Below are 27413 nucleotides of genomic sequence, written 5' to 3'. Positions count from 1 at the left end.
TAATGCAACAATTAAAATACCATTACATTTCCAACAATGGGACATCTTTTAGATAGCACTGAATTGCATATCTGGTTAACATGAGACCAATCTCATTGTACAAATTTCTAAAACTTGACAGTTTACAGCACTAAACATCAAACAAATTATGATCAGTGATGTCCTAGAATTATCCAATGGGCCCATTCTCAACCGAATGAAAAAAAGTTTTTAAATTTGTACATTCTACAGAAACGAATAAGCTAAGAAATAATACTCTAAAGTTCTATTCGGCTTTGAGGGACTTGAAAGCCTCAGTAATATTTTACTTTTGTATTTCGCGTGCAGAGTGGCATTGAGAAATGTTACTGAATTTCACTGCAGTAAAATATTATCAAATGCTTTTGTCTCCTTGGAGAAGAGAACAGACATTTAATTAAGTCAGAGTGGAACTTGCTTGTAAAAGTATATAATCAACAAGAAAACCTTTTAGAGAGCACTGGATATGAGTCACTCGTCAGTGAATTAAGTTTTTGTTATACTATGTTATGACCAGGTGAGAGGGGTCTCAGGGTTCCCTCTCAGCCTTTGCCTGGTTTAATCGTAACAGGGTTTAATTTTTAAAAACACCGTGTTTTAGCTCCCCCTTAGTGAATCCTTGTTCATCGCTTTCCAGTTATAAGGCAAATAAATCAGTTCAGATAGGTTTTCTTAGATTTTTAACAAGAAAGGTAGAAGTTTATTAATCTTAAACTCTAATCCGGTTGCCGAGTGCGAATATGCGACGTGACCATGCTAGCATGCATATGTGATAACTGCACATGCAGGTAGAGACTGTAAAAGTAAAAGGAATAAAGGGGAAAGGTTTGAAGCAATAGATGGGTTACAGTCCTTTAAGTTCAATGTGGAGTATTTGGTTGCCGATCAGTCGTGCTGTTCGTTGGGGCCCAATTCACGCTTCAACTTGTTTTGATGTTGGAGTCTTTTATCTCTTGAGGTTTACATGTCTTCTGTGGGTCCAGTGGCTTGGGAGAAAGCGAGAGAGACAGACACAGAGAGGCTTCCTTGCTCCAGATTCAGTTTCAACAGCCTTCTATCTCTTTCGCTGTGGCACAATTCAAAAAACCCCAGCTTGCCCAGCAGGTTAGTCATGTAACTACCTGGTTTGACCACTTCTGTTTGTGGATTCTGCCGTCTAAGCAGTCATCCTGGAATGTGAGCTTCCTCACCTTCAATGTCTGGTGATCACAGTCCATTTTGGGTTAAGTCTTTGGGAATAGTCTTTTGTCTCTCCAAGCACTGTCTGTTAGTATGCAAATGTTTTTCCAGCCAAGCGTCTGGTGATTTTTTTTTAACAAGTCCTTTCTTCACTCCAGCAACAGTTTCAAATTAATGTTCATATGACAAAATTAATATACCTCATTCTTGGCAGGTGTGGGTCTGCATGACACCTCCACACCCAGCGGAATGAAATGCAATTTTTTAAAAAGAGCAGTTGATTAAAAGGGACTGGAGAGAAGATAAGGACTGGAACACACACATGCATCTCTCTCATTCATTCAGAACCCTGGCGGCAGTTACCGGTTCCACTCTGAACTCTGTTTCAGTGCCTTGATGAGTCATGCAAGGGCTTTTCACTTCAGAGGATGGCTGGTTCCCTTTTTTCCTGACTGTGGGGGTAGATTCTTTGCTAATCTTCCCTTTGTCCTCTGGGCCACTTCTGCTTGCAGGTATTTGTCCAGATTCTGCTGCACTCCCCTGCGGCACTTCGACTAGGCGAGGTATCAGTATCACGGTTTATCTGCCCCCTAGAGGACATTCTTTGTCTCTGCAGGTGTCTGTAAATGCTATTCGTCATACTGGTGAGGTGCTTCTAGCATCTGCATTTACATAGCAGGATGTGGGGTCTAATTTTTCAAACATTTCAGGGTTGGCTGACCGGACAGTAGGAGTTTTCGTCCAGGATTCCTCCCAGAATTCCTTTAACCTGCCCTTTTGGTCCATTTTTCCCCTTTCCTTTCCAGCCTGTTGCCAGCCTTCCGCCTGCCTGTCCCCTTGTGTTCTCGGCATTGGTCCCTTACAGTTCACTAGCCCTCTGCTGGTGGGTCCTCCAAACACCAATACAGGACATAGGGGTGCAGATTTCACTGCAGGTTGTGATTTTCCCTCAACCTGGCACATATGGCAACTCCTACAGTACTCCACCACATCTTTGTGGAGTTTTGGCCAATCAAACCGTTGTCTTATGAGGGCTTTGGTTTCTCGTATACCGACATGTACAGCCACTGCAATCTCATGGACCATTCTTACTATTTCTCTCCGGTACCTCTGTGACACCACTAACTGGTGAACCACTGTCCACTCCTTGCTCTTAGGTCTGTGTGGAGAACTCCATTTCCTCATCAATACCTCATTTCTTAAGTAGTAGCAATCAGGGACTCCCTCTGCTTCAATTTCAGACTGGGCAGCCTGTGTTATCTCTCTCAGTACTGGGTCAGCTCGCTGAGCCTCAGTAGGGAAGATTTATTTAACTCATTCCCTGGGTCTTCTAACTTGCCAAAGAAAGTCTCAGACAGACAGACCTCATGGTCATCTGCCTGCACTGCCAATTCAGTCTCCTCTCAGGGAGCTGTTTTGATCATGGCCTGATTCATTACACATTCAGGGAAACTGCAGGGGAACTGTCTACTGCCATTGCCCTGTCTCTCTGACCTCCTGCGGTCTCTCTTTTACTACTGGGGAAGCTACCACCTTCATCCCCGCCAGATCATTACCTAGGAGCAGGTCAACCCCATTGACAAGCAAACTCAGTACAATCCCTATGGTCACCTGTCCCGAAACTAGGTCGCACTCCAAGTGTAAAGGTACAGGCTTGCGCTGCCTTCCAATACCATTCACCACCAGTCTGGAGTTTACTGCACTCTCTGGGGGAAAGGTCAGGCTTTTCCCAGTAGAATGGATCTAGTGGCCCCTGTGTCCCTGAGGATTACTATGGGCTTGCTTGCCCCACTCGAGGGGTATGGGGTTACTCTCGCTTCAGACACAAAACTCTGATAACCCTCAGGAATCCTATTAAATTTTCCTGCACTTGCAGCATTAGACTTCCTGGGTCTGACTCTTACTGTAGTTAAAGCCACAGCTTGTTCTGCTGTGCTTTCCATCAGGGTCCCTTCTCTTTCACTGAGTGGGTGTACCCTGATTAACCCGACCGGTTTTCCCTTTAGTTTCCAGCAGTCAACTATTAAATGCTCTGCTTTATTACAATGGAAGCACACAAGTCTCCGGGCCTCATTCCTGCTTACAGCAACTTCGTTGTTGGCTGGAATTGGGCCCGCTGTGTCTCCTGCTTTCCTTTCCCTCCCAGGACTGCTTGGGCTTCTATCACCTTCCCACCCTTTGTCCTTTTCGGATTCGTGGGGGTGATTAGAAAAGGTTTTTCCCTGGGAAACTGACTTATAAAAAAGAGCAAACTCATTGGCCAGAACTGTGGTTTGCCGGGCTCTATGAGCCTTCTGTTCCTCTACATGTGTCTTTATGGAGAGTGGGAGAGAGTTTTTAAATTCTACTACCAAATTACTTCTCCGAGATTTTCATAGATGAGCTGTACTTTTAAGAGCTCTCAGCCACTTGTCAAAAGCCAGCTGCTTATTTCTCTCAAACTCCAGATAAGTTTTATCAACTTGCTTCTTGAGGGTTCTAAACGATAGGCTTCCATAACTAACTGATGCCCTGAGGATAGCAATTTTTGTCAGTTAATAATTTGCTGAACTCTCATCTGGCAACATGAAATAAACCTCATGGGCTTTTCCTATTAACTTGCTTTGTAGCAGGAGAGTCCAAGCCTCAGCTGGCCACTTTAACTGCCTTGCCAGTTTTTCAAAAGACACAAAAAACACTTCCACATCTCCCTCATTCAATTTTGGGATCAGTTGGGAAAGTTTTAACAATCCTGTACCCAGCCCTGAATTACGCTCCTGCATTGTGGCCTTGCTTTCACTGGGGTTACTTTGTCGCTCCCGAGTTAACTCAAGCCACTTCAGCTCTCACTCTTCGCATCCCTTCTGGAAAGTTCTTTCTCTTTTTCTCTCCTCCCTCCCTTTGTCTTCACATTCCTTCTGGAAGGCTTTCTTTCTCTCCTGTCTCTCTTTCTCCTGTCTCTCTCTTTCTTTTTCTCTTTCCTCAAACTCAAGTTTCCTCTGTTCCAATTGTAACTTCACTAATAATACCCTGTCTGGGTCTACTTCTAACCCTGTTCCTGCTTCTTCAGATTCAAGGGAAAAATGGTTGGCCACTAGCTTTAGGAGTTCAGATTTCCTAGCCTTGCCACGTACAGTGATCCCACACTGCTCAGCCATTTTCCTCAACTTCCAGAGACAGTGCTTTTAACTTATCCCAAGTTACTTCACCCTGACTTGGGGAGCTACTGGCTTCAGTCGCAGACATGTTAGTATTCGAGCACAACCACACGAAATCCTGTATTGAAATTTTTTTTTCTTTGGGATCAATTTGGTTTGCCACTTCCAATTTCTCGTTAGTGGGTAAAATCTTGGACACTAGCCCTGAAATTTCTGTTACGACCAGGTGAGAGGGATCTAGGGGTTCCCTCTCAGCCTTTCCCTGGTTTAACCGTAACAGGGTTTAATTTTTAAAAACACTGTGTTTTAGCTCCCCCTTAATGAATCCTTGTTCACCGCTTTCCAATTATAAGGCAAAGAAATCAATTCAGATAGGTTTTCTCAGATTTTTAATACGAAAGGTAGAACTCACGGTAGGTATGTTGCCTCCCAGGTGCCAGGGTTCGTGATGTCTCGGATCGTGTTTTTGGGATCCTTAAGGGGGAGGGGGAGCAGCCCCAAGTCGTGGTCCACATAGGCACCAACGACATAGGTAGGAAGAGAGATGGGGATTTAAGACAGAAATTCAGGGAGCTAGGGTGGAAGCTTAGAGCGAGAACAAACAGAGTTGTTATCTCTGGATTGTTGCCCGTGCCACGTGATAACGAAGCAAGGAATAGGGAGAGAGAGGAGTTGAACACGTGGCTGCAGGGATGGTGCAGGAGGGAGGGTTTTGGTTTTCTGGATAATTGGGGCTCTTTCTGGGGTAGGTGGGACCTCTACAAACAGAGGATGGTCTTCACCTGAACCAGAGGGGTACCAATATCCTGGGGGGGAGATTTGCTAGTGCTCTTCGGGGGGGTTTAAACTAATTCAGCAGGGGAATGGGAACCTAAATTGTAGTGCCAGTGTACAGGATGTTGAGAGTAGTGAGGTCAGGGATAAGGTTACAAGGACGCAAGAGGGCACTGGCAAGCAAGAACCTGGTTTAAAGTGTGTCTACTTCAACGCCAGGAGCATCCGGAATAAGGTGGGTGAGCGTGCAGCATGGGTTGGTACCTGGGATCTCGATGTTGTGGCCATTTCGGAGACATGGGTAGAGCAGGGGCAGGAATGGATGTTGCAGGTTCCGGGATTTAGATGTTTCAGTAAGAACAGAGAAGATGGTAAAAGAGGGGGGGGGTGTGGCATTGTTAATCAAGGAGAGTATTACAGGGACAGAAAGGACGTTTGAGGACTTGTCTACTGAGGTAGTATGGGCCGAAGTTAGAAACAGGAGAGGTGAGGTCACCCTGTTGGGAGTCTTTTATAGACCTCCAAATAGTTCCAGAGATGTAGAGGAAAGGATAGCGAAGATGATTCTCGACAGGGGCGAGAGTAACAGGGTAGTTGTTATGGGGGACTTTAACTTTCCAAATATCGACTGGAAATACTATAGTTCGAGTACTTTAGATGGGTCAGTTTTTGTCCAGTGTGTGCAGGAGGGTTTTCTGACACAGTATGTAGACAGGCCAACCAGGGGCGATGCCACATTGGATTTGGTACTGGGTAATGAACCCGGCCAGGTGTTAGATTTAGATGTAGTTGAGCACTTTGGTGATAGTGATCACAATTCGGTTAGGTTTACCTTAGCGATGGGCAGGGACAGGTATATACCGCAGGGCAAAAATTATAGCTGGGGGAAAGGAAATTATGATGCGATTAGGCAAGATTTAGGATGCGTAGGATGGGGAAGGAAACTGCAGGTGATGGGAACAATCGAAATGTGGAGCTTATTCAAGGAGCAGCTACTGCGTGTCCTTGATAAGTATGACCCTGTGAGGCAGGGAGGAAGTTGTCGAGCGAGGGAGGCTAGATGGGATTGAGGTTCACAAGGTTTACTAAAGAAGTTGAAGCGCTTGTCAAGAGGAAGAAGAAGGCTTATGTTAGGATGAGACGTGAAGGCTCAGTTAGGGCGCTTGAGAGTTACAAGCTAGCCAGGAAGGATCTAAAGGGAGAGCTAAGAAGAGCAAGGAGAGGACACGAGAAGTCATTGGCGGATAGGATCAGGGAAAACCCTAAGGCTTTCTATAGGTATATCAGGAATAAAAGAATGACTAGAGTTAGATTAGGGCCAATCAAGGATAGTAGTGGGAAGTTGTGTGTGGAATCAGAGGAGATAGGGGAAGCGTTAAATGAATATTTTGCGTCAGTATTTACAGTAGAGAAAGAAAATGTTGTCGAGGAGAATACTGAGATTCAGGCTACTAGGCTAGATGGGATTGAGGTTCACAAGGAGGAGGTGTTATCAATTTTGGAAAGTGTGAAAATAGATAAGTCCCCTGGGCCAGATGGGATTTATCCTAGGATTCTCTGGGAAGCTAGGGAGGAGATTGCAGAGCCTTTGTCCTTGATCTTTATGTCGTCATTGTCGACAGGAATAGTGCCGGAAGACTGGAGGATAGCAAATGTTGTCCCCTTGTTCAAGAAGGGGAGTAGAGACAGCCCTGGTAATTATAGACCTGTGAGCCTTACTTTGGCTGTGGGTAATATGTTGGAAAAGGTTATAAGAGACAGGATTTATAATCATCTTGAAAAGAATAAGTTCATTAGCGATAGTCAGCACGGTTTTGTGACGGGTAGGTCGTGCCTCACAAACCTTATTGAGTTTTTCGAGAAGGTGACCAAACAGGTGGATGAGGGGAAAGCAGTGGATGTGGTGTATATGGATTTCAGTAAGGCGTTTGATAAGGTTCCCCATGGTAGGCTATTGCAGAAAATACAGAAGTATGGGGTTGAAGGTGATTTAGAGCTTTGGATCAGAAATTGGCTAGCTGAAAGAAGACAGAGGGTGGTGGTTGATGGCAAATGTTCATCCTGGAGTTTAGTTACTAGTGGTGTACCGCAAGGATCTGTTTTGGGGCCACTGCTGTTTGTCATTTTTATAAATGACCTGGAAGAGGGTGTAGAAGGGTGGGTTAGTAAATTTGCGGATGACACTAAGGTCGGTGGAGTTGTGGATAGTGCCGAAGGATGTTGTAGGGTACAGAGGGACATAGATAGGCTGCAGAGCTGGGCTGAGAGATGGCAAATGGAGTTTAATGCGGAAAAGTGCGAGGTGATTCACTTTGGAAGGAGTAACAGGAATGCAGAGTACTGGGCAAATGGGAAGATTCTTGGTAGTGTAGATGAACAGAGAGATCTTGGTGTCCAGGTGCATAAATCCCTGAAAGTTGCTACCCAGGTTAATAGGGCTGTTAAGAAGGCATATGGTGTGTTAGCTTTTATTAGTAGGGGGTTCGAGTTTCGGAGCCACGAGGTCATGCTGCAGCTGTACAAAACTCTGGTGAGACCGAACCTGGAGTATTGCGTGCAGTTCTGGTCACCGCATTATAGGAAGGATGTGGAAGCTTTGGAAAGGGTGCAGAGGAGATTTACTAGGATGTTGCCTGGTATGGAGGGAAGGTCTTACGAGGAAAGGCTGAGGGACTTGAGGTTGTTTTCGTTGGAGAGAAGGAGGAGGAGAGGTGACTTAATAGAGACACATAAGATAATCAGAGGGTTAGATAGGGTGGATAGTGAGAGCCTTTTTCCTCGGATGGTGATGGCAAACACGAGGGGACATAGCTTTAAGTTGAGGGGTGATAGATATAGGACAGATGTCAGAGGTAGTTTCTTTACTCAGAGAGTAGTAGGGGCGTGGAACGCCCTGCCTGCAGCAGTAGTAGACTCGCCAACTTTAAGGGCATTTAAGTGGTCATTGGATAGACATATGGATGAAAATGGAATAGTGTAGGTCAGATTGTTTCACAGGTCGGCGCAACATCGAGGGCTGAAGGGCCTGTACTGCGCTGTAATATTCTAATTCTAAAAAAGTTTATTAATCTTAAAACACTAATCTGGTTACGACTACGAATATGCGACGCCACCACGCCAGCATGCATATGCGATAAACGCACACGCAAATAGAGACAGAAAAATTAGAAGGAATAAAGCAGAAACGTTTGAAGCAATAGATGGGTTACAGTGCTTTAAGTTCAATGTGGAGTCTTTGGTTGTCGGTCAGTCCTGCTGTTCGTTAGGGCCCAGTTCACGCTTCAACTTGTTTCGATGTCAGACTCTTTTCTCTCTTGAGATTTACGTGTCTTCCATGGGTCCGGGGGGGTGGCTTGGGAGAAAGTGAAAGAGAGAGAGCGACACAGAGAGAGAGAGAAAGGCTTCCTTACTCCAGCTTCAGTTTCAACAGCCTTCTGCCTCTTTCTCTGTGACATAATTCAAAAAACCCCAGGTTGCCCAGAATTTTAGTCATGTGACTAGCTGGTTTGACCACTTCTGTTTGTGGATTCTGCCATCTTAGCAGTCATCCTGCAATGTAGCTTCCTCACCTTCAATGTCTGGTGATCACAGTCCATTTTGGGTTAAGTGGACCAGGGAATAGTCCTTTGTCTCTCCAAGCACTGTCTGTTAGTATGCAAATGTTTTTCCAGCCAAGTGTCTGGTGATTTTTTTTAACAAGTCCTTTTTTCACTCCAGCGACAGTTTAAAATCAATGTTCATATGTCAAAATTAATATGCCTCATTTTTGGCAGGTGTGGGTCTGCACGACAATTAACTGTTGCTATGAATGCATCACAAGTAGAAAAGTCACACCATAGGAGAGCCAAATCACAATCAGCTTTGTCAGAGCCACCCACGGTGGTGATCTAAGATTGGAGTAAGGCTACCACAGCTGAAAACTTAAATCCTAGAATTCAGTATGTGTAAAGACCTCACCGTGCCTTAGCATGCATTGGATCTGCTTTATACCTACCCCTCAGGCCAGTAGACTGTGTGCCAGTACTAGATATAATGAATGTAACCAGGGCCACACACACAGATCAGTTCTGCGTCTCTCAAACCTGGAGTACTACTGTACATGTGGCGGTACATATGATATGCATCATGTGTGTTGTGATTGTATGTGCTTGAAAATCAAGAGGCAACCTGAGCGAGTGTAGCATGGCCAGCACGTATGTGGTAGAATTGATTAACGTGCCTATTTGCATCAGCCAATAATTTGATCAAGGAAATCAGATAAAACTGTAAACCTGTAGAGCAAAGCTTGAGCTGTTTAGTTCCAGCATTCAGCATTAGAAGTTGAATCTTCGTCTTAAATCTTTTATGAGGCATCAGATGTTCTTTCTAAAGAGAGCATAATGTACTTTGTATCATTTGTTTTATCATCTCTGCAATGCATTTTTTCTATTATCTCAAAAGGAGGGTGTAGCGAGAGTTTGGAATTTTGGTGGTCATAAAGTTGATGGATCATATTGACAAAGACTCAAAGAATAATGTATTGGTAACGCAAGACTTCTAGAATTAATAGGTTATATTTGATACTTGATAGAATATGTATATATTGATACATATACCAATTGATACAGTGCATTCAATCCAACTGCGTTATCTTGATACTTTAAAGAGCTTAGTGCAGTCAGCTGCCCACTTACAATTTTTTAGAATCCAATATTAGATTCAAAGAAACAACATGAAATGAAAACTGGTGCAATAATGATGTCTTACATGTAGGTCTTTAGCTTGACTTTCAAATATGATCTTGATTTATGGCTTACTAAATGTGCCAGTAACACTCAGTTGCAGAACATCAATACTGCACTAGCTTTTTTAACATTATAGTAAATGGTGACCCAGTTTGGACAGGCTGGATTCTTTCTATACTGTCAAACTGATTATCTGCCATGAATTAAATAGTTGGACATATGGTTAAACTGTTCCACCTTCATTACAAGGTTCTCAGTTGTAGCACTATGGGGGGGCGGGAGGGGCAACATTTCCCTCAGTACATTAATTTTGATTTTAAAAAGTAGTCATGTAAATACAGGGAAATGAATACTTCTTAACTTAATATCTAAATTTGATTTTTACTGTTACTTTATAATAATATTTTTGTCTTTCTTTGATGATCTATTTGAAACCCCATGAACATTCCCACCCCCCACTGCACCCCACAATCTCCATTCAGTTTTTCATAGTTTTGAGCATAGGTTCAAATGATTTGACTTATTACCAAACCCTTTGTCCCCCTGACTTATCAATGTGACATACTTAAAAAGGTCAGAGACTATCTCCTTTACACAAAGCACAAAATCTACATTGGAGGGTCAATGAGGCTTTACTAAATCTGCTGTTGAGATAATATTTGCACAATCCCCAGCTGGATTAGGCCAATAACATGGGCCTGCTAAGGATAGCTCAGGAATTATTACACTTTTTACACCCTCTTTACCCCAGGTCTTCTGGAATTGTAAGTCATTTCTGAAGACGAAGTAGCTTTCAGTTAACCCTTGCGCTGTAATCCTCCAGGGAACCAAATGCCACTAAGGTCTACCACCTACTTAGGGTTTCCAATTCTGGTTGGTTGTAATCCTGGAGATTTTGCCACAAGACCTCCCACTTCCAAGTGCCCAGCCTCCCCACACCCCTTCAACCTTCTTCAGTATTGTTATAACATATTAATGAAAATGGTCAAAGAAAATGAAAACAAAACAACTTTATAGACACCCTTTTAATTTTTCACCTTGCTCACAGCAGTTTCGAGGAGGTTAATCTTTAATTTCGGGAGACTCGGAGACAATCCTGGAGAGTTGGCAACCCTACATCTACTCCAGGCCCACAGTCTTCTAGATTTACCGGGTGGGATACTATACTGCTTTAATCACGGTGATGGGTAATCGCCAGCTTGTGCAGCTATCTCTGCCAGAGTCGACAGCTGGTTCACAAAATGTTCACCATTTAAAGTGTGCAAGAATATAATATTGTAGATATGACATGGCATTTTTAAAAATTCTTCCTGCTCTGCTAATCATGTTGCATAAAGTCACTCAAAGCAAACATTTGCCCATCTACCATTTTGATGGGTGGCTGTTTATATCTGTGAAGGAAATAATGTTTCCTTTTGTCTTGTAAAATTAGCAGTACTTAGCTGTTTAATTCACATTTTATGATGCTGAACAAGGCATCTGCTACAGTTTGCACTTCATTGAAAACACAAAGTTCTAAGCTGCTACAAGCTGTTTTATCATAGTGATAATGTACATCTGGAATTTTTCCACCCATCCATCATCTAATTTACCACCCAGTTGGGCTTATGCTACATGTGTGAGAACTTACTTAATTCTCAGCAAAACAGAATGAGATCATTTTATTCTCATTTAAAAAAGAATAGGCAAATAACCAAAAACAGAAGCCAGGACATCGCATTCATTGATTTACTGATCTAGATCAAGAAAATATGCTTAAACATTTGGCAACTATTGACTATTAAAACTTTAGAAGACAGATTGCGGTCTGGAACAAATGCACCTGAGCAAAAAGATGGGGTTTTGGTTTCACATCTAATCTAACAGAAACGGGGTAGATTTGAACTTTCACCACTGGCAATAGCAGATAGTTATACACCCCTTTTTCCTTTCCAGTGACTTCAAAAGAAAGAGATGTGAAACCAAAGTCCCACCTGCTGGCTCAGGTGAATCTAAAAGGTCCTATTGCACGAGCAAGGAGTTCTCCCTTTTCCTGGCCAATATTCCTTCCTCAAATAATATTACCAGATACAGATTATCTGCTCATCCATTTTCTGTTTGTGGGGCCTTGCTGTGCACTGCTTGGTAGCTACATTTGTCTGCATGACCGTGATTGCATCCCGAGTTAATCTCATAGTTTGAGACATCCTCAGGATGTGATAAGGTGCTACATAAATGCAAATCCTTTCCTTCTTCTAGCAAGATTAATCTGCAGTCAATTGGACCTATTTTTGCTGTACCTTAAAGGTTGACAATCTAAGACAAACTACTGACAGATGAGGTTTGGCGGTTTGTGGTTTGGAGAATAATGAAGTCAGTGGATAACAGATGGGATTAATTGCAGAAGTAAATCTGTTAGATTGAATGAACTTGATAGCCGAATGTTTTTTTCTTTCTATTGCATATGTTTTTATGCCCCTAGTTAACACGACATTGCTTTGAACTGTGTTTTTTTCCATTATATGAATACAACAGCTGAAAACAGCACAAATGCTGATTAAATCCTCACATTCTTCTTCCACTGGTTAGTCTAAATGGCTTTGTTTTTTTTTCCATCTTACTCATTTTCTGTTTCTTTGTATTTTTGCCCAGTGCTGTTGGTTGTGACACTCCAATCATTGAAAAATAAAACCAGAAACAGCAACAGCAAGCAGCTCTATGTTTGTACGGATTGTACAGAATAACGTACCAGGATTTGCCCCAAGCTTCTTACTTCGGAATAAAAAACACACTTCTCGTTACTTCTGTTGTCATCTCGATCCCATAATGCATTGTGGCTGTGTGACACACGCCAGGCAGCATGTTATTCAATATCTACATGTAGCTCTTAAATTCATTCTAATCCGTTTTAAACTACATTTATTCACTAGCAGCACTTAAAGATATCTTATAAACATATAATATTGTTACTGTTAAGAGGCTCCACATCCAATGGCTCAAGTCTGATACATCATTCTAGTAAAACTAGGCAAGGTAGAGCGTACCTGACTAACTTGCATCGCTCCTAAAGGACTGGGTTGGCCTGGATCTGCTGGAAGTATATGAGAGTATGCTCCTGGCCGGCAGCATGTCAGAATCCATGAGGAAAGGCATCATCGCCCTCATCTACAAGCGGAAGGGGGAGAGGGCAGAAATCAGAAATTGGCGGCCCATCTCACTGCTTAATGTTGACGACAAGATTCTGTCCAAAGTCATAGCTTGTCCAGTCAAGTTTGCTCTGGAGTTGGTGATTCACCCTGATCAGACCTGTGCTGTACCCGGCAGGAAGATCTCTGATAGTCACGCGCTACTCAGGGATACAATCGCCTATGTGCGGGACAGGAGGGTGGACACCTGCCTCATCAGCCTGTACCAGGAGAAGGCTTTTGACAGGATATCGCACACCTAAATGATGGACGTGCTTTCCAAAATGGGGTTTGGGGAGGGAATCTGCAATTGGATCAAACTGCTCTACACAAACATCAGTAGCGCAGTCTCAATCAATGGGTGGGAATCGGAAAGTTTCCCGATCCAATCTGGAGTCAGACAGGGCAGTCCTCTCTCCCCGGTCTTGTTTGTTTGCTGTATTGAACCCTTTGCTGAGTCTATTAGGAAGGATGCGAGCATCAGAGGGGTGACAATCCCAGGCAGTGGAGACACTCAGGTGAAAACCTCCCTGTACATGGATGACGTCGCCGTCTTCTGCTCGGATCCGCTGTCTGTGCACAGACTGATGAGTATCTGCAACCAGTTCGAACTGGCCTCGGGAGCCTAAGTTAACCACGGCAAGAGTCAGGCCATGTTCTTTGGGAACTGGGCTGACCGATCCTTTGTCCCCTTCACCGTCAGGTCAGACTACCTGAAAGTGCTGGGGATATGGTTCGGAAGTGCCGGGGCGTGCACCAAAACCTGGGAGGAGCGAGTAGCCAAGGTACAACAAAAGTTGAGCATGTGGGGGCAGCGATCTCTCTCCATTGTGGGTAAGAACCTGGTCATCAGGTGCGAGGCGCTCATGTTGTTGCTGTACGTGGCGCAGGTCTGGTCCATACCCCACTCCTGCGCCGTGGCAGTCACCCGAGCCATTTTCCGCTTCATCTGGGGATCCAAAATGGACCGGGTCCGGAGGGACACGATGTTCAAACCTCTGGATAAGGGCGGGAAAAATGTACCCAACGTGGCCCTCATCCTGATGACCACCTTCGTGTGCAGCTGCATCAAGCTGTGTGTAGACCTCCAGTACGCAAACTCCAAGTATCACTACGTGTTGAGGTTCTATCTGTCCCCGGTGTTGCGAAGGATGGGCCTGGTCACATTGCCGCGGAACGCTCCATCCAGTTGGACTGTGCCGTACCACCTATCCTTCGTGGAGCAGTTTCTGCGGAAAAACACCTTTGACCACCGATCCGTCAGGCAGTGGTCTGCACGGAATGTCCTCAAGGCCCTACGGGAAAAGGAGACGGTGAATCCTGTCGGATTCATTTGGCAGAATGCCTCATCACCAGAACTTCCAAACAAGCACCAAGATGTAACTTGGCTAGTGGTGAGAAGAGCCCTCCCCGTCAGATCCTTCCTGCACGCCCGAAGTCTCACCCCCTCTGCACAATGCCCCCGCGGTGGCTGTGGTGGGGAAGAGACGGTTGCCCATCTCCTTCTGGAATGTGTCTTTGCAAAGCAGGTGTGGAAAGAGATGCAGTGGTTTTTGTCGAGGTTCATCCCAAGCAGCTCGGTAACACAGGAGTCTGTGCTCTACGGGCTGTTCCCAGGGACGCACACCAAGACAAACATCAACTGCTGCTGGAGGACTATCAATTCGGTGAAAGACACCCTTTGGTCTGCCCAAAACTTGCTGGACTTCCAGCGCAAAGAGTTGTCCACGACCGAATGTTGCAGACTGGCAGATTCCAAGGTCCAGGACTACATGCTGAGGGACGCACTGAAGCTTGGGGTAGCCCCAGCAAAGGCTCAATGGGGAAAGACCACTGTGTAAGGTCCCCCCACCAAGCTGAACTGAGGGGCTGGATCCATGGGAAACCCCTCGAACAATATCGGGAAAATGTTGTCTGCTGTAAAATGTAAAAATGTATCTGGCACGACAATGAAATGGAAGGGTTGTGAGGCAACTCGTGATTGTATTGAAGGAAACGGATCTCAAAGAACAAAGAACAAAGATTAATAACAGAGAAATTTGGTGTGATACACTAGGAGTTCTTACAGTAATGCTGCATGATGCAACATTCAGGCTAGAACAAAGAACAAAGAACAGTACAGCACAGGAACAGGCCATTCGGCCCTCCAAGCCTGCGCCGATCTTGATACCTGCCTAAACTAAAACCTTCTGCACTTCCGGGGTCCGTATCCCTCTATTCCCATCCTATTCATGTATTTGTCAAGATGCTTCTTAAACGTCGCTATGGTACCAGCTTCCACCACCTCCCCCGGCAACGACTTCCAGGCACTCACCACCCTCTGTGTAAAGGACTTGCCTCGCACATCCCCTCTAAACTTTGCCCCTCTCACCTTAAACCTATGTCCCCTAGTAACTGACTCTTCCACCCTGGGAAAAAGATTCTGACTATCCACTCTGTCCATGCCGCTCATAACTTTGTAAACCTCTATCATGTTGCCCCTCCACCTCCGTCGTTTCAGTGAAAACAATCCGTGTTTATCCAACCTCTCCTCATAGCTAATGCCCTCCAGACCAGGCAACATCCTGGTAAACCTCTTCTGTACCCTCTCCAAAGCCTCCACGTCCTTCTGGTAGTGTGGCAACCAGAATTGCACGCAATATTCTAAGTGTGGCCTAACTAAAGTTCTGCACAGTTGCAGCATGACTTGCCTATTTTTATACTCTATGCCCTGACCGATGAAGGCAAGCATGCCGTATGCCTTCTTGACTACCTTATCCACCTGCGTTGCCACTTTCAGTGACCTGTGGACCTGTACGCCCAGATCTCTCTGCCTGTCAATACTCCTAAGGGTTCTGCCATTTACTGTATACCTCCCACCTGCATTGGACCTTCCAAAATGCAATACCTCACATTTGTCCAGATGAAACTCCATCTGCCATTTCTCCGCCCAAGTCACCAACCGATCTATATCCTGCTGTGTCCTCAACTCCACCAACCTTTGTGTCGTCCGCAAACTTACTAATCAGACCAGCTACATTTTCCTCCAAATCATTTATATATACTACAAACAGCAAAGGTCCCAGCACTGATCCCTGCGGAACACCACTAGTCACATCCCTCCATTCAGAAAAGCACCCTTCCACTGCTACCCTCTGTCTTCTATGACAAAGCCAGTTCTGTATCCATCTTGCCAGCTCCCCTCTGATCCATGTGACTTCACCTTTTGTATCAGTCTGCCATGAGGGACCTTGTCAAAGGCTTTACTGAAGTCCATATAGATAACATCCGCTGCCCTTCCTTCATCAATCATCTTCGTCACTTCCTCAAAAAACTCAATCAAATTAGTGAGACACGACCTCCCCTTCACAAAACCATGCTGCCTCTCACTAATAAGTCCATTTGTTTCCAAATGGGAGTAAATCCTGTCCCGAAGAATCCTCTCTAATAATTTCCCTACCACTGACGTAAGGCTCACAGGCCTATAATTTCCTGGATTATCCTTGCTACCCTTCTTAAACAAAGGAACAACATTGGCTATTCTCCAGTCCTCTGGGACCTCACCTGTAGCCAATGAGGATGCAAAGATTTCTGTCAAGGCCCCAGCAATTTCTTCCCTTGCCTCCCTCAGTATTCTCGGGTAGATCCCATCAGGCCCTGGGGACTTATCTACCTTAATGTTTTGCAAGACACCCAACACCCCCTTTTTGATAATGAGATGACTGAAACTATCTACACTCCCTTCCATCGGCTCATCATCCACGAAGTCCTTCTCCTTGGTGAATACTGATGCAAAGTACTCATTTAGTACCTCGCCCATTTCCTCTGGCTCCACACATAGCTTCCCTTCTCTGTCCTTGAGTGGGCCAACCCTTTCCCTGGTTACCCTCTTGCTCTTTATATACGTATAAAAAGCTCCTTTGCACTGTTTGTAATTTTTGACTTGGTGCTGTTTAAAACTGTTCGGTAATGTAATTTTTACAGATTTTTATGAATAAAGTATATTTTGGAAATTAAAAACAAATCGCTCCCAAAGTCCCAGGATAGTTTTACATCTTAATTTAAAGTTTTTTTAATCGCAGAAATTAAATGTTGCACCAAGCAGAATTGCTTTATCAAGTCACCTTCATTTGTGGGAAAATGCGTTAAGATAGGTTATGTAACTTGCAGATGAAGTTATGTTGAAGCATCATTTCAGTGAAGCAAAATGGTATCATATGTGAAATTTAATATTGCGTCAATTGCAGGGAGACGGGGCTCCCAGAGCAAAGCTTTACCAGATGGGAGTGCAGGTGGTGGGTAGGAGTAGAGTACGATAGCTTGATTCGCTGACCCTGCACCAGTTGCAATGTCTTACTAAATTTGCCATACTACATCGACTTGATCTGTAAAAAATTAAAAACATCCAGTCATCCAATTACAAATTTGGGGGTGGAACCGCACTGTATGATTTCAATAGCATTAATGCATTCCCGTGAAATTTATCTTTACTTTATCAAAGACACTAACTTATTTAATTCAGACCTTAAATTATGGACGAAGGAATTTTATATGTATTTGTAACTAATATTGCACCCAAATTTCTATCCAAACTCGAATTATGTCTGGAGGGGGCATTTTGAATTGTGTAATAATAAGCTGAAGTGCTGATAATTATAGGTCTGCCACTGGTGTTGGTAGTAGCAGGAACAAGGGGCTCAGTGAATGTCTTTGGGGGTAGGCTCATCATTGGTGACAGATTTGATCTCTGGCCTATGTTGAACTGACGCATTGCTGCCTGGCTGCGAAAAGTGGTGTCAGCCTCGCTGAAGGATGCAGGAAACTAAAGGACTGGAAAGGGCATCTGTCTCTTCATAAACATAATACCACTAGACCTGAGAAGGTGCAAAAATGACCTGGGCTCCTGCTCTCAATTACTACCTAGTGGCCTAAAATACCCATGTTTGGACATGGCCAAGAATAGGATTGGGTTGTGCTGTTATGATTCCTCAAGTCACTTTAGACTGCTGACCCTCACCGTCCTGGTCTTGCATGAAGGGAAGTTACTTAAATGAGGCATTGAGGGGCAATCACCGATAGTAAAGCACAAGTCACTGCAGTTAGGAAACAAGAGATAAAGGGATGTAAATTGGAAAGGAGTTTTTTTATTCATTCATGGGATGTGAGTGTCACTGTTAAGGCCAGCATTTATTGCCCATCCCTTATTACCCTTGAGAAAGTGGTGGTGAGCTGCCTTCTTGAATACAACTGAGTGACTTACTAGGGCATTCAGTGAGCAGTTAAGAGTCAGCCATACGACTGTGGGTCTGGAGTCAAATATAGTCCAGACCAGGTAAGTATGGCAAATTTCCTTTCCTAAAGGGCATGAGTGGATCAGATTAGTTTTTGCAACAATCTGGTAGTTTCATGGTCACCATTACTGATACTAGCTTTTCATTCCAGATTTATTTAATTAACTGAATTTAAATTCCCCAGCTGCTATGGTGGGATTTGAACTCATATTTCTGGATCATAGTCTGGGGATTATCAGTCCCGTAACATGATCACTATGCTACCAGAGGCGAAAAAGTCAGAATGTAAAAGCGATTTTTTAAAAAACAGGAAAAAAAGTGGCTGGATCATTGCATATGCAACAGCCTGGTAAACCAGTTACATTGTGCTTTCAGTATTTCATAACCATATTGATGTTACACTATTAAAACCACCAATCTCACAGAAATTCGCTTGTAATTATTCCTTCTCTTTCCAGCTCCATGCTGAAGACTGGCCCTTTGGGGTGGAAATATGTAAACTAATGCCTTTTATGCAGAAAGCATCTGTTGGCATCACTGTTCTCAGTCTCTGCGCACTCAGTATAGACAGGTAATTTACCACATCAATCAAACATGTTTCTCTCTGTCCTGTCCTGCTTGCTCCTTGTTATCAAAAGGCATTTTATATTTAATGTGGCTTTTTATAATGCTTCTGTCCAATCTCAGGTATCGAGCAGTTGCATCCTGGAGCCGTATTCAAGGGATCAGAGTTCCCATGTGGACTGTGATTGAAATCATATTCATCTGGGTAGTGTCGATTATATTAGCAGTTCCTGAAACTATAGCCTTTGATCTGGTAAACGTAGACTATCGAGGAAAGAAATACAGTGTCTGCTTTCTTCATCCGATTCAAAAAAGTCAATTTATGCAGGTATGAGGTGCCATCATTTCTGTTTATTGATGAACAGTCATTCGCTATTCTGATCAGATTGGGCTGAGCAGTGCGTGCAGATGTTTTAGTTTGCATTTACATAGAGAACTGATGATACATCAAGCGAAATTACTTAATAAAGCTATTCCAAATTAACTAAACCGAACATAACATGCCGCACATTGAACTCATTAATAAAATCACAGCAGGTCGGACAGTGTATGAAAAGCTGAATGACTATTTCATGATTCAGGTGTAGACTCTTCATCAGAACAGTCAATGTTTAGGATGGAAACCCATTCTGGTGAAGGATTCACATCCAAAATATTGATCTGTCTTTTATTGCTTCAGAGCCTGATGCACGCATTGTGTGTCTCCAGTATTTGGAGCTTTATTTCTTACATGGACATTGAAATTGCTATCACTTTATAAATATTTCTAGGATAAGGCACATTGTGTGTGGATGATCATTCTCCTGTTCAACATAATGTATAATCTGAGGGGAACAGTGAGATATTGTCGAGTAGCGCACTCTTGCTTCACTTCAGTTTGAATGCAGATCCGAGTAATACAATGGAGAGTCTCATTCTCTTCATCAGACATAAGGGACTGCATTTTGCAAGTTCACAGACCTGAAACGTTAACTCTGTTTCTCTCTCCACAGATGCTGCCTGACCTGCTGAGTAATTCCAGCACTTTCTGTTTTTATTTCAGATTTCCAGCATCTGCAGTATTTTGCTTTTATTTTACAGTTTGTGATGAGATGGACAGAGAAACAGGTGGTGAGGGACACCTTAATCTATTCTGCAGAGTAAATGAAATGTTTTTACTTTATGCTATACTTGATTCAAGTGTGTTTCACGTTGACAGTGAGAACCAAAAAGGAAACATATTTCCCAACTCTGACATATCTCTGTTACTGGACATAAAATTCACCCCTCCAATGAAAATGTAAAATGATGGCACGGAATTTCCTGAGAGCTGTTCCTGTTCCCTGGCCATAACTTTGTGAGAGTAAACAAGGTTCCTGCTACAGAGACAGACAGCTCCAAGGAACCTCTTGGCCAATATGTTTACACTTCTGCTGGCAGGGTTGCCAACTTTCCAGGATTGTCCTAGAGTCTCCAGGAATGAAAGATTAATCTCCAGGATGCTGCTGCACGCAAACTCATTGTGGCATTTCAAATTTTTGCTTTTTCTTTCATTTTCTTTGAACACTTTTGTTTATCAGTTATAAATATATAGAGATGGTAAAATAAAGGCTGTTCAACTGGGCAGGGTGGTTGAAAGCATGAGGTCATGTGATGAAACCTTAAGGAATAAGTCCAACCTAAGTTGGCAACCTTAACTGATGGTAAATCTAGTATTCTGAGATATTGTGCCCAATCAAAGCTGTTTCGAATGTTCAGTGCATAAAATGCTTTATGTGAATAGAACGGAGTCAGGACTGTGGAAGTGTGGCTCTTTCAACATCATTGTCTGTCATCAGTCTAATGCATGTTTTTATATTCCCATTTCCAGTTCTACAAGACAGCAAAAGATTGGTGGCTGTTTGCATTTTATTTCTGTATGCCTCTTGCATGCACAGCTCTGTTTTACTCCTTAATGACTTGCGAGATGCTAAGGAAGAAAAGTGGGATGCAGATCGCTCTGAATGATCATCTGAAACAAGTAAGCAGCTGAATAGTAATGCAAATTTTTATTTTTGTAATTCAACCATGGACAATACAATTCAAACCTAAATAGCTTAAACAAAATCAGTTGCTGACTTCAATATCATGTTGCCTACTAAATATTGCGATTCTTTGATATGAGGTTGATCAAATTTTTCCCAATTAGGTACAGTTAGTATGACAATTAGAGTAATTTACAGCAATAGATTCAGACCTTGAAATTTCATAAAGGTTTGACTGATCTTTCACCATCACTCCGGTAGGAGACAAGTGAAAGCGCCATCCCCACATCCCCAAGAGTTATAATGGGATAACCACAGAACTCCTGTGGAATTCCAATAATCTTCAATAGGAAGTCTCACTATCAGCAATCCTTTATTTTATTTCCTTCAATTCCCCTCCACTATTTTTCTTCACTCCCTTTTAGGATGGTGCTGACTCCTTCCTGGCTGCTGCTCATGGCTCCACTATCTCACTCAATTGGCTGTACCATATATAAGTCCACACAGCAAGTGTTGGCGGACTATTCAACTATGGGAGCAGTACAGCCAAGCCCGATCCTAGGCCTCCTCCATTGTCCACACACATGCACCTTTCAACTGGGGTTACTGGATAATGATCAGAAAGAGAAACCTGGCTGATTCCCATCACTCCCCCTCCCCCACCCCCACCCGAACCCTCCAACCCAGGGATTGATGAAATCAGCTAAATCCGCACAAAGAAAAGATTGTTTCCTATTGATTGCCCATTTTGTCCCATACTTATCACCTGTACCTAGTTGCAAAAATTAAAATCCAATGATTAACCACATAAGGATTAATTTCAGCTGTAGCTGATAAGTATAAGTAAGAATGTAATAGAAAAATCAAAGTAAAATATCCCAACAAAATATATTATTAGAAGGAGCTTACTTGTATTTTCCACGACCCTTTAATGGTCCATATTTTTTCTCTGAGTTTCTATGTGAAGGGGGATGTTGATACTTTTATTAAGGAAAATCCCAAGGCTTTTTATACGTATATAAAGAGCAAGAGGGTAACCAGGGAAAGGATTGGCCCACTCAAGGACAGAGATGGGAATCTATGCATGGAGCCAGAGGAAATGGATGAGGTGCTAAATGAGTACTTTGCATCAGTATTCACCAAGGAGAAGGACTTCGTGGATGATGAGCCTAGGGAAGGGTGTGTAGATAGTCTCAGTCATCTCATTATCAAAAAGGAGGAGGTGTTGGGTGTCTTGCAAAGCATTAAGGTAGATAAGTCCCCAGGGCCTGATGGGATCTACCCCAGAATACTGAGGGAGGCAAGGGAAGAAATTGCTGGGGCCTTGACAGAAATCTTTGCATCCTCATTGGCTACAGGTGAGGTCCCAGAGGACTGGAGAATAGCCAATGTTGTTCCTTTGTTTAAGAAGGGTGGTAAGGATAATCCAGGAAATGATAGGCCGGTGAGCCTTACGTCAGTGGTAGGGAAACTATTAGAGAGGATTCTTCGGGACAGGATTTACTCCCATTTGGAAACAAACGAACTTATTAGCGAGAGGCAGCATGGTTTTGTGAAGGGGAGGTCGTGTCTTACTAATTTGATTGAGTTTTTTGAGGAAGGGACGAAGATGATTGATGAGGGAAGGGCGGTGGATGTTGTCTATATGGACTTTAGTAAAGCCTTTGACAAGGTCCCGCATGGCAGACCAGTGCAAAAGATGAAGTCACACGGGATCAGAGGTGAGCTGGCAAGATGGATACAGAACTGGCTCAGTCACAGAAGACAGAGGGTAACAGTGGATGGGTGCTTTTCTGAATGGAGGGATGTGACTAGTGGTGTTCCGCAGGGATCAGTGCTGGGACCTTTGCTGTTTGTAGTATATATAAATGATTTGGAGGAAAATGTAGCTGGTCTGATTAGTAAGTTTGCGGACGACACAAAGGTTGGTGGAGTTGCGGATAATGATGAGGATTGTCAGAGGATACAGAAGGACATAGATCGGTTGGAGACTTGGGCGGAGAAATGGCAGATGGAGTTTAATCTGGACAAATGGGAGGGAATGCATTTTGGAAGGTCTAATGCAGGTGGGAAGTATACAGTAAATGGCAGAACCCTTAGGAGTATTGATCGGCAGAGAGATCTGGGCGTATAGGTCCACAGGTCACTGAAAGTGGCAACGTAGGTGGATAAGGTAGTCAAGAAGGCATGCGGCATGCTTGCCTTCATCGGTCGGGGCATAGAGTATAAAAATTGGCAAGTCATGTTGCAGCTGTACAGAACCTTAGTTAGGCCACACTTAGAATATTGCGTGTAATTCTAGTCGCCACACTACCAGAAGGATGTGGAGGCTTTGGAGAGGGTACAGAGGAGGTTTACCAGGATGTTGCCTGGTCTGGAGGGCATTAGCTATGAGGAGAGGTTGTAAAAACTCGGATTGTTTTCACTGGAACGACGGAGGTGGAGGGGCGACATGATAGAGGTTTACAAAGTTATGAGCGGCATGGACAGAGTGGATAGTCAGAAGCTTTTTCCCAGGGTGGAAGAGTCAGTTACTAGGGGACATAGGTTTAAGGTGCGAGGGGCAAAGTTTAGAGGGGATGTGCGAGGCAAGTTTTTTACACAGAGGGTGGTGAGTGCCTGGAACTTGCTGCCAGGGGAGGTGGTGGAAGCAGATACGATAGCGACGTTTAAGAGACATCTTGACAAATATATGAATAGGAAGGGAATACAGGGATATGGGCCCCGGAAATGCAGAAGGTGTTAGTTTCGGCAGGCATCAAGATCGGCGCAGGCTTGGAGGGCCGAATGGCCTGTTCCTGTGCTGTACTGTTCTTTGTTCTTTGTTCTTTGTTCTAGCCTGAATGTTGCATCATACAGCATTACTGTAAGAACTCCTAGTGTATCACACCAAATTTCTTTATTAATGTCTTTGTTAAAATAATCGGCAAAAGAATGAGATGCAGATGTAATTGTTTCCGTCACTGCATAATTAAGTGTTTTCCAACTTTTAATAGGAATCTGTTGATAATCATTTAAACTTAATTTTCAATCTTTCTAACAGTTCTTGGTTTCACAACCTTTATCGCCCCTAATTTTCTATTTTTACCTTTTTGCCAAAATCTGAGGGACAGAACATTTCGACTCTCTACAGATTGGGGCAGGAAACCTCTGAACTTAAAACTGCCCCAAATTTAGCATCAATCTGCCTACAGGTAAAATGTACCCAGCCCGAAAATCAAAATCTAGCTATGGTTGGGGCTTCTTCTTTGAAGACTTAGCTACATTTATCCAAAAAAAACAGAATCAGAACATTCAGGGGAATGAATTGGTTAATTCACTAATGCAAGACTGGCCCCTGCAATTATTTTCACTTTTCCTGTTACTACTTTGAGTGATAACATGGCACTCGCAGAGGGAGGCTGCAGATTGTGAAATCACCCCTCATATCATTTGTATTAAGATTGTGCCACAAAATTGTGGGTATTTTCCCACATTTCTTGTGGAGAAATTGTTTGCTATAGTGGGTAAGTAAGGTGGATGTGAGAAGGAGGATTAGGTATAAAGATACTGTCATCATCGACGGTTTCAGTGCCTCCACTGGCCATGGCCTCAGCAGTGGGGATCCCAATAATGGCCAGCACCGTCTCCTCTGTGGAGGTCAGGATATGCAGGCATGCCCACCCCCTCCAGTTAGTTCTTGCTGCCTCCAGGTCTGTGCCACCTTCTCCTACAAGAGAGAGAGAGAGGTATGTCGGTGAGTGTGGTGCAATGTGTTTGGGTGATATGGCTTTCATGGTTGAATAGCTAGCAGTGTGTGCAACCTGCATGATGTGGATTTGAGGCTTGCAGCAGTACTAAATGTGTGAGGGTACAGTTTAGCATTTGAATGTTAGGTATGAGCCCTGATTGACAGAGGTCGGTGAGTGATGCGTGATGGTGAATTGAGCCGTGCCAGAGGCCAGTGGTGCAGTTGGTAGAATATGGCATTTGAAGATGCATTCACTGACCTTGACTACTTGGGTGAGTGAGATCATTGAACTTCTTTTGGCAGTGCATCCAGGCCCTTGGGGTTTGACTCCTAGCATTGAAATCCACAGCTATCTGCTCCCACTCACTACCAACTGAATATATGTCTGGAGAGCCTCCTGGTCCTCTGCACATACAGGATATCTCCTCCTTTGCACCTCCTCCTCCAAGGCCTCCAGTGTATCATCCAAAAGGTTAGAGCCTGCACTCTTCCATCTTGTACCATTCTTCTGTCTTTTCCAAGTCAGAATCAGTTGTAGAACAACTTCCCTCACCTGCTGCAGCCACAATGCACCTCTCCTTTAAGAGGTGCAGGCTGGCTTTAGGTAATGCAGGCTTACTTTAACTGGTACTAGCCTCACGATTTTGGGCCCTCTGCTGAAGCATGCAGCCACTCAACATTACGATTAGTGCTGGCTGCAATCATGTTAATCAGCAGGCAGCAATAAGTTGGCCTACTGCCTGCATCGCAGTGAATGTTGAATGGACGTGGGTTAATCTCTCATTGCGATCTTCACACCCTATTTTTGGAGTCTATCAAATTTACCCCCCATTATCTTTTAGCCAGTATCAAATGAAAGGTAGTTAAATCTGAAGCACTTAAAGCTGAAGGTAATAAACTCTCTTAAAAACAGCATCAGACAAAAACATATTTTTCAGAGAATGTGAGAAAGTGAACTGAAGATACTGAAGGCCAAAACTTACTGAAAGAAAAATAAGGTTTCCTTCTAAAATATAGAGTTTGAAAGTCCATTAATATCTATGTAAATAGGCTAAAATGAATACACGGAGCAAATTTTCCCAGCCCTGTGGTGGCGGGCATGGAGGCTGGGGGGCCTGGAAAATGGAGTAGGGGGATGAGCTGCGTCAGGGGCATTCCTACTGCCAGGAACTTTCCCAGGGGTGGACTGGGGTTAGGATCGGCTTCCTGCTCCACTAAGGCGGGCAGCCAATTAACATTGTTAATGCCCCAATTAGGAGCGATCTTGCGGCCTTACCAACATTTTGCCAGCAGCGGAATAGCCCCCCTCCACGAGCGGAGGCCGCAAGCTCAGTAGAGGCAAGGGGCCATCAGAGCCAGAGGCTCCATGCCGCAATGACAGTGCTGCAGGCAGGAAAAATCGCACCCGCAGTCCAAACGATCCACCCGAAGGGGCTTCCCCTCCGCTCTCAGGGGTCTAACAGCTTCAACCCTCAGAATTTTTTATTTGTAACCACATCACCCAGGGTGGCATTATGTTGAGATGCCCTCACCGTCCCTGACCTGCCTCAAAGGTGCCCTCTGATTGAGCCTACAGCATCGAGAGCCCACCTGACGTCCTTAATAGGATGCCGAATGCAGAGGTGGCCTCCAGGAAGGTTGTGCTATTGGGTGTGTTGACAGCAAGTGCAGCCTTGGGACCCCCATTTAGTCCTGTCTTCGGGCTCCCGAAGCCCCTGGGAAAATCCAGTCCATCAATTTGTACTTGAAAACAATGGAAGTAACTTACTCTTGCGTTAAAGTGAAACTGTTTTCATAGACAATCATAGGAACATCATAGGAAATAGAAGCAGGGGTAGGACATTCAGCCCTTCGAGCCTGCTCCACCATTCAACTAGATCAAGGCTGATCTTCTCCCTCAATACTATTTTCCCACACTATCCCCATATCCCTTGATATCTTTAATTTCTAGAAATCTTTTGATCTCTGTCTTGAATGTGCTCAATGACTGAGCCTCCACAGCTCTCTGGGATAGAAAGTTTCAAAGATTCACCAACCTCTGAGTGAAGAAATTCCTCCGCATCTCAGACCTAAATAGCCTACCTCTTATTCCGAGACTGTGTCCCCTGGTTATAGACATTCCCCGGTCAGGGGAAATGTCCTTCCTGTATCTACCCTGTCGAGCCCTTTTGTATGCTTCAATGAGATCACCATTCATTCTTCTAAACACTAGAGAATATAGGCCCACAATCTCTCCTCATGGGAGGATACCACCATCCCAGCTATACTGACCATCTAATGTCCAATAATGCAATATGCGATAATGAATACTTAATTAGTAATAATCAATTCACCCACTAGCTATAATTGGAGTGCATCATAGGCAGATATCTCCATTACAGCCAAGTTTGTCCTGTTCCCTGATATTGCTTCACAGCACAAACACAAACACATTGTCCATTTAATAAAAATGATACAGAATGTAATTTTATTCCTTTCAGCATGAAAAGGTGAATATCACAATACTGCAAAATGTTGATGGATATGCAACTGCTTTGCCAAGAAATGTTCCACTTGAAGCAAGACTAGTTAAAAATTGACAAATTAATCTCCATGACCTGGCTTAGTTGACCAAAATTTAACAACATGCATGCTGCTTGCAATAAGTAGAATGGAATTGATTGCTTTAAACTATGAGTGCTTTGCAAACCTACATGTACCACACCTGATCTCGCAGAATCTCAGAACTTACAGAAGGGAACAGTTTGTTTCATCATTCTAGCGCTAGCTCTTCAACTGGAATTATCTGTTGTAATTACATTTCCCTGTTTTATCCCTATATCCTTTTATATTCTTCCTTTATATTCATTG

General features: G+C 43.7%; 1 protein-coding gene across 1 annotated transcript in view; it reads left to right on the top strand.

Annotated features, from left to right (window-relative positions):
• LOC137371547 (endothelin receptor type B-like) overlaps positions 1–27413 on the top strand; it is a 48054-nt gene that overhangs the window by 6888 nt on the left and 13753 nt on the right. Inside the window, exons 3-5 of the mRNA XM_068034355.1 lie at positions 18725–18837; positions 18954–19158; positions 20680–20829. Of these exons, the coding sequence (XP_067890456.1) occupies positions 18725–18837; positions 18954–19158; positions 20680–20829 (468 nt within the window). The remainder of the gene's footprint in view (positions 1–18724; positions 18838–18953; positions 19159–20679; positions 20830–27413) is intronic.

Source organism: Heterodontus francisci, chromosome 6, assembly GCF_036365525.1.
Source record: "Heterodontus francisci isolate sHetFra1 chromosome 6, sHetFra1.hap1, whole genome shotgun sequence".
NCBI lineage: Eukaryota > Metazoa > Chordata > Chondrichthyes > Heterodontiformes > Heterodontidae > Heterodontus > Heterodontus francisci.
This window is presented reverse-complemented; position numbering and strand designations above follow the sequence as displayed.